This window comes from Priapulus caudatus, unplaced genomic scaffold, assembly GCF_000485595.1.
Source record: "Priapulus caudatus unplaced genomic scaffold, Priapulus_caudatus-5.0.1 Scaffold2049, whole genome shotgun sequence".
Taxonomy (NCBI): Eukaryota; Metazoa; Priapulida; class Priapulimorpha; order Priapulimorphida; family Priapulidae; genus Priapulus; species Priapulus caudatus.
The window spans coordinates 23,876-32,153 of record NW_014579110.1 but is presented as its reverse complement, the minus strand read 5'-3'; the positions used below and the strand labels follow the sequence as shown (position 1 = coordinate 32,153).

Sequence of the window (8,278 nt, the reverse complement as noted above, 5' to 3'; positions counted from 1 at the left end):
GTGTGTAACCTGTGATGTTGTGGCGTGAGCGCGTGACGCGTGTGTTACGACGCTGTACGTGTGCACACGTGCGATGCTAAGCTGCTATGCTTCCTGCGACGTCGCACTAAACACCACCGTCTCCTCGCTCACGCTCCACGGCACAGACCGGTCAATCCTGAGCAGCGGCTCACAAGCCCGGGTCGCTTCGAATGTCGTACCTAGTGCGACTCATGGACGACTTGCCTAGCCTGAAAGGCGAAGAACGGCCATCGTGTTGGCAGCAGCGACGCGAAGCGAACGGGGGGCCACACTAGGTAAAACAAGAATGTGTCTCCAGGCGAGCGAGTGATGCGACCGCGGGTTGTATTTCTAAAGTAAAGATGACACTGAAGTCAGAGCTGAACGTGTAATATATATAATATTGCACAAAGATGTTATTGCACCACTTTCCAGGCCTGCCACGTTGTAGCAGTTGTTACTCGAAGTACATGGGCTTCCCGAAATACATGGCGCCACTATTGGGCCTAAGTAATGGCAATTGTTAGCAACATATATGTCACACCCAGCGTAAATGCGTTTAGAATCGATCGAATTTGCGAAATGAGATGAGATTTTGCGTGAAGCTGGTTGTCACAGTGCTCTCGCATGGCATTGTGATATATTTTCTTGCACAGTGACAGATTTCTCAGTGCATGTGAAATAATTTCGTTGTACGCGCTGACAGTTTCTCGTACATTAACGACAGAATTCACCTGGACTTTTAAAATGAGGATGAGATCAACGGCTCCTGATGTCCGGCCGTGACGCGAAGCAAACGCGCCATCTGGTGATGTCGCGCCGCTCGCTCATGACGCTACCTCAGGCCAAAAGTGTCAGGTACGGCCTCGCTACCTCATGTCACCCAAAACCCTCCCTCTGCCATGTTCCCCCCCCACCCACCTCCCCCTCTAACGTTCCTGTTCCTCCATGTCCTCCCCCCACCCACCTCTCCGTGCTACTTTGCTGTCCTACATGGGGCCCCCCCACCCACGCTCCCCCTCTACTTTCCTGTTCTTACATGTCCCGTCCCCACCTCCCCCTCGTACCCTTTCGCTGTTCCTAAATGTCTCCCACCCCACCTCCCCCTCTACTTTTCTGTTCCTACATGTGCCTCCCCCACCTCGCCGTCTCTACTTCCGCTGTTCCTTACATGTCCTCCCCCAGCTCTCCGCCGTCTATTTCGCTGTTCCTAGCATGTCTCGTCCCCCCCCCAACCTCCCTCTCTTTTTAAAACTTTCGCTGTCTTCATGGTTCCCTCCCCCACCCACGCTGTCCCCCTCTACTTTGCTGTTCGCTACATGCCCCCCCCCACGCCACCTCCCCCTCTACTTTCCTGTTCTTACATGTCCCTCCCACCCACCTCCCCCTCTAGCTTCCTGTCCTGCCATGTCCTCCCCCCAGCTCCCCTCTACTTTCGCTGTTCCTACATGATCCGCTCCCCCACCTCCCCCCTCTACTGTTCGCTGTTCCTCCATGTCCTCCCCCCACCCAGACCCCCCCTCTACATTGCTGTTCCTGATCATGCCCCCCCACTCACCTCCGCCCGTGCTTACTTTCGCTGTTTCTTACTGTAGGCCTCCCCCCAGCGCTCCCCTCTACTTTCCTGTTCCTCCATGTCCCCTCCCCCGCAGCCTCCCCCTCTTACTTTCCTGTTCGCTACTTCCCCGTCCCCCCACCTCGCCCTCTACTTTCGTCTGTTTGGTCCGATGTCCCTCCCCCCCACACGTCCCCTCTACTTGCGCCTGTTCCTACATGTCCCTCCCCCCGATTCCCCCTCTAACTTTCACTGTTCCTGGCCATGTCCGCTCGCCCCCCGACCTCCCCCTCTACTTTTTGCCTGTCCTACAGTGTCGCCTTCCCCCCCACCATCCCCTCGTACTTTCCTGTTGCCCTACATGTCTCCACCCACCTCCTCCTGCCTAACTTTCCTGTTCCTAACAGTGCCTCCCCCACCCCCTCTCTACTTCCCTGTTCCGCTATACCTGTCCGCTCCCCATCCTCCCCGCTCTACCTGTGTCCTGTTCCTACATGTCCTCCACCCCCGACCCACCTCCCCCTCTACTTTTCGCTGTTCCTATCATGTCTCCTCCCCCCACCTCCCCTCTACTTCCCTGTTCCTACATGTTTCCCCCCACTCTCCCCCTCTACTTCGCTGTTTCTTTACATGTCCCTCCCCCACCTCCTCCGTCTACTATTCCTACATGTCCCTCCCTCTACCTCCCCCTCTACTTTTCTGTTCCTACATGTCCCCCCCCCACCCACGTCTTTCCCTAATCCTCTCCTTCACGTCCCTCCTCTCATGTCCCTCCTCCTCCACATTCCTTTTCCTCCATTTTCCTTCCCCCACGTCTTCCCCTAACCCTCCCTCTCCGTAATCCTCCCACTCTACATCCCTCCCCCTCTCTTCACTTCGACCCCAGTCCCTTCATGTTGACACTAAGCGTGTGCAGTGATCTCGTCCCATTGTATGATCCTAGTCCTCATCCAGTTAGACAAGCAAAATTCATTGACTGCTCGAGTGTTTTGCGAGCCCTCGCCTGCGATAGTATATTAACTTTATAACATATTCACTTATGTGTTATTCATTAATATACTAATAAATGCTAACTACTACTAACTAATAACGCTTTACGTCATGTTTTATTAACAAATATTCTATAAATTAAATAAATATGAGCAAATAATATATTAATGAATTCAATATACATTAATAGTCCGTTATCTACCCCGTGTCACGTTACAGGAGAAGTTTGTGTACCCTGTGTGCACGGGGATCCCACGCGAGGCTACACGTGCCAATGCTACCGGCTCTGCCGTCCAGGGTAGGTCTGCGGACCTGCTCGCCGAAGCCTTGGGAAGGTCACCGGTGAAGGTCGCGGCGGTGGAGGCGGTGGCGGCGTCGACGCGGGACTGCTGTGAGTGTAAGCAGCAGTTCACCCCGCGTAGCGTCACGTTCATACGTCACACGCTGCGTCTGTTTCACGTGAGTGCTCTTACTAGTAAATAGTATTTAGTACATAATGTGTAATATATAGTAGATAGTAGTTTATAGTATGTAGTAAATAATATGAAATATATAGTACATCGTAGTATATATTATTTATATGACTGTAGTATATAGTATGTAGTATACAGTTTATAGTAGTATATAGTATGTAGTATACAGTATATAGTAGTATATAGACAACGGAGAGAAGATGGTGAGTGTGTGTTGTGTGTGGCATGCGTGCGTGTGCGCGTGCGTGTTTGCAACGTGTGTGTGTGTGCGTGCGCATGTGTGTGAATGTGTGTGTGCGTGCGTACGTGTGTGTGGTGTGCGCGTGCGTGGCGCATATGTGTGTGGTGTGTAGTATGTGTGCGGTGTGTATTGTGGTGACTGCGCGCGTGTGTGCTGTTGTGTGCGGTGCGCATGGGTGTGGTGGTGATGTGTTGCGTGGGCGGCTGGGTGCTATTGTGTGTGTGGATATTGTGTGTGTGGGTGTGTATGGTGTGCGTGGAGTGCGTGTGGTGGTGTATGTGGTGCATTGTTGGTTGTGTTCATGTGTACGTGCGTGGTGTTTGTGGTAGTGTGCGATGGCGTGGCGTGTGTATGTGTACGTGCGTAAGGTGGCGATTGTGTTGCTGTGGCGCTGGTGCGCGTGTGGTGCTGTGCTGTGCGCATGTGGTGTGTGCGTGCGTACGTATGCGTGTTGTGTAGGGATGGCGTGCGATGGTGTGTGTATGGGTGTGCGGCGTGCGCATGATGTGTGCTGGGTGTGTGTGTGCCGCGTGGGTGTGTATGTGCTGCGGCGTGGTGTGTGTGTGTGTATGTGTACGGTGCGTGTGTGTGTATGTGTTGGCGTGAGCGGTGGCGTGTGATGTATGTGTACGTGTGTGTTTGTATGTGTGCTCGCGTGGGGTGTGAGTGATGGTGTGGCGTGAGCGCCGTTGTGTGTATGTGTACGCGTGGCGGTGGTAGTGTGGTATGTTACCGTGCGGTAGTGGTGTGTGAATGCTGTAAGTGGCGTGTGTGTGTGTATGTGTACGTGCGTGTGTGTGTGTACTGTGGTAGCTGGGCGTGCGTGTGTGAATGTTGGTATTGTGTGCGTAGAGCGGCGTCGCGCGTGTGTGTACGATCCTTTACGTGGTGTCAACTGTGCGAGTGCTCAGCTGCTATGGCTCGCTGCGACGGTCGCACTCAACAGACCGTCTCACTCGCTCACCAGCTAACACAGACGTCATCGCTGAGCACGGCTGCACAAGGCCAAGGGTCTCGATTCGTAGCACGGGCGTGTGGCGACTCTATGGACGACTCCTAGTGTAAGCGAAAACGGATCGTGTTGCAGCACGACGCGAACAACGGGGGCTCATTTTACCTGACGGTAAAGCACGAATTGTTCTGCCAGCGGCGAATGCGATGATCGACTACGGGTTGTATTTCTAACAAGTAAAAGATCGAACTGAAAGTAAGAGCTGACGTGTCATATATATAATATTCACGTAGTATTTATTGCAGCGACTTTGCCAGGCCTGCCAGCGTTGTAAGAGTGTTACTCGAAGTACCATGGGCTTCCGGAAAATACAGTGGCGCCACCTAGTTGGCCTAAATAATGGGCAATTGTTACAAAGTAATGGTCACACGCAGCGTAATCTGTTTTAGAATACGATGCGAGATTGAAATAGAGAGTTGAGATTATGCGTGAACTGGGTTGTCACCAGTGCTTCGTCGCAATGCGCATGTGAGCATATATTTGTTGGGCACAGGTGACAGATTTCTCGTGCATGTGAAATATTTTCGTGTAGTAGCGCGTGACACTGTTTCTCCGTACATGACGACAGAATTCAACGCGTGGACTTTAATGAGGATGAGATCGACCCTCGCCTGATGTCGGCCCGTGCACGGCGAGCAAAGCGGCCAATCTGTGATGTCCGCCGCTGCCTCGATGACGGCGTGACTCAGCCAGAAAGTCGTCAGGATACGGCACTGCTAACCCTCATGTCAGCACGAAGCGCCTCCGCTCTCCATGTTCCTCCCCCACGCACCTCCCCCTCTACGTTCCGTGTTCCTTGGGTCCATGCGTGCGGTGCCTCCAGGCCGGCTGCACGACGGAGGCGCGCCCCTCCCTCGTAGCTTCTGCTGGTTCGCTGACACATGGCCCCACCACCGCGCACTCCCCCTCTATTTCCTGTTGCTTAACATATGTCCTCCCCCCACCCCTCCCGTCATCTACTTTTCCTGTTTCCTAAACATGTTCCACCACACCTCGCCTCTATTTTCTGTTCCTACAATGTCCGCTCCCCCCACCTCCCTCTCGTACTTCTGTTTTACATGTCCTCCCCCACCTCCCCGCTCTAACTTTCCTGTTCCTACATGTCTTCCCCCCACCACGCTCCCCTCTACTTTCGCTGTTCCTTCAATGTCCCTCCCGCCACACTCTCCCCCTCACTGTTGGCTGGTCCTCATGCCCTCCCCTGGCCCCACCACCTCGCCCCTCTACTTTCCTGTTCTTACATGGTCGCCTCCCGCCCACCTCCCCTCTACTTTCCTGTTCCTCGCATGTCCTCCCTCCGCTCCGCCCTCCTTACTTTCCTGTTCCTCACATGTCGCCTCCCGCCACCGCTCCCCATCTACTTTTGCCTGTTCCTCCATGTCCTCCCCGCCACCACGCTCCCCCTCTACTGTTGCTGTTCCTAGCATGCCCCCCACTAAGCTCCCCTCTACTTTCCTGTTCTTACATTCCGCTACCCCCACTCCCCTCGTACTTTCGCTGGTTCCTCGGCATGTCCCTCCCCCCAGCATCGCCCCTCTACTTTCCTTTGTTCTACATGTCCTCCCCACTCCCCTGCTACTTTTCCTGTTTGGTCGACATGTCCGCTCCCCCCACCGTCCCCCTCTTACTTTCCTAGTTCCTGACATGTGCCTCCCCCCACTTCCCCCTTTATTTCTGTTCGCTCCATGTCCGTCCCCACCCCCCTCTACTTCTGTTCCTACATGTCGCGTCCCCCACCTCCGCCCTCTAACTTTGCCTGTGTCCTATGCTCCCACCGCACCGCTCCTCTCTACTTCCTAGTTCCTAACACATGTCCCTCCCCCACCTTCCCTCTCTACTATCCTGTTCCTACATGTCCTGACCCGCGGCGAGTCGGCAGGGCTCCACCTCTACTTTCGCTGTTCTACTGTCTACTCCCCCACGCCACCTCCGCCGCTCTTACTTTCGCTGTTCCTACATGTCGCCTCCCCCACTCCCCCTCTACTCCGCCTGTTCTACATGTTCCTCCCCCCACCTCCCCCTCTGCTTTCCTGTTTCTACTGTCGCCTTCCCCCACCTCCTCCTCCTACTTTCCTGTTCTACAACATGTCCCTCCCCCCACCTCCCCTCATACATTTCCTGTTCCTCTGACATGTCCCTCCCCCACTCCCTCTCTTTCCTGTTCCTACATGTCCTCCTCTACCTCCTCATACCTTTTTGCTGTTCCTACATGTCCCCCCCCACCCACGTCTTTCCTAATGCCTCTCCTTCACGTCCCTCCTCTCAGTGTCCTCCTCCTCGCACATTCCTTTCCTCGCATTGTTCCTTCCCACGTCTTCCGCCTAACCATCCCTCTCCATAATCCTCGCCACTCTAACGAATCCCTCCCGCCTCCCTTCACTTCGACCCCAGTCCTTTGTTGACACTAAGCGTCCGTGCAGTGATCTCGTGCCATTGTATGATCCTATGCTCGATCGTTAGACATAGCAAAATCATTGAATGGCTCGGTGTTTGCCGCGCCGTGCTGCGATAGTATATTAATTTAATAAACATATTCAGCCTATGTGTTATTCATGTAATATTATCATAATGCTAACTAACTACTAACTAAAAGCTTTACGTCATGTTTTATTAACAATAGTCTATAAATTAAATAAATATGAGCAAATTAATATATTACATTGAACTCCATATACATTAATAAGATGCGTTCTCTAATCCTGCATGTCACGTTACAGGAGAAGTTTCGTGTACGCCTGTGTGCACGCGGGATCCCAACGCGAGTCAACACGTGCCATGCTACCGGCTCTGCCTTCCAGGTAGGCTCTGTCCGGATCTGCTCGCTCGAAAGCCTTGGGAAGGTCACCTGTGAAGGTGTGCGGCGGTGGAGGGGATGGCGGCGTCGCGCGGGAAGTCTGCGTGAGTGTAGCAGCAGTTCACCCCCGCGTAGCGTCACGTTCATACGTTCACACGCTGCGTCCTGTTTCACACGTGAGTGCTCTCACTAGTAAATAGTATATGTAGTACATAATGTGTAATATATAGTAGATAGTAGTTTTATAGTGTATGTAGTATAGACAGTGTGTAAGTATGTGTAAATAATGATGAAATTAATACGAGTACTCGTAGTGTATAATGCTTATGATGATGTAGTATGTAGTGTAGTATACAGTTTAGTAGTATATAGTGAATGTAGTAATACGTATCATAGTACTCTGATCAGTATGGTATCCACAGTTAAGTAGTATATCAGTATGTAATATACAGTTTATGAGTAGTATTAGTTATGTGTATACAGTACTATAGTAGTATATGTTATGTAAAATAGCGTTTAATGTAGTGGTAGTAGTATGTAGTATAACAGTAATATAGTAGTATATAGTATGTAGTATCAGTTTATATGTAGTGATAACTAGTATGTTAGTATAGCGAGTATATAGTAGTATGTGTGCAGTACGAGCAGCCAGTTCGTGTGTCTGGCTAATTCTGTCAGACCGGGGTTAGTGTTCACCTCTGTATAACAGCCACCTGTGTATAGGGAAGATGATTCCGGGCTTTTTTTTCTGTCGTGGAGTGAACAACCTCACTAGGACGAACACCTAGAGCTCTATAAGGATATTTCTGCTTCGGATATGCAGGATGGGTTTGTGTTTATTTCAGGGTAATACTATAGAAGGTGGCTACATGTGCAAGGGGTGTGCCGGCAGGCGCCTACATCCGAGCGTCCTCACACTAGGTGGCGCTACTGTTGTTCAGCGAGCGGCGGCGAGAATGACCGCCGTTGAATATTGACATGCTCTATCTTACCGGTACGATGACTCACGACGATATTCCGCCACGGTACGGCGCGCACAGGACAACATGTCTCTAGTTCGCGTACTGACTACAGTCACGACGATACTCACTACACGCCGACAGGACAACTTTGTGCTGCTACTTAACCGTACTGATAGACAATCAACACGGATACTCCACACCGACGACCAGTGGACAACCACTTCTCTATTAACCGTACTCGATGACATCAC

The 8,278-nt window shown here is 52.0% G+C and overlaps 1 protein-coding gene across 1 annotated transcript in view; it reads left to right on the top strand.

Annotated features, from left to right (window-relative positions):
- Positions 1-8,049, top strand: part of LOC106818137 (F-box DNA helicase 1-like) — a gene marked incomplete at its 5' end in the record, with an annotated part of 15,215 nt that extends 7,166 nt beyond the window's left edge. The window contains 2 exons of the mRNA XM_014822855.1: positions 2,765-3,004; positions 7,911-8,049. Of these exons, the coding sequence (XP_014678341.1) occupies positions 2,765-3,004; positions 7,911-8,042 (372 nt within the window). The remainder of the gene's footprint in view (positions 1-2,764; positions 3,005-7,910) is intronic.
- Between the last annotated feature and the right edge of the window lie 229 nt (positions 8,050-8,278).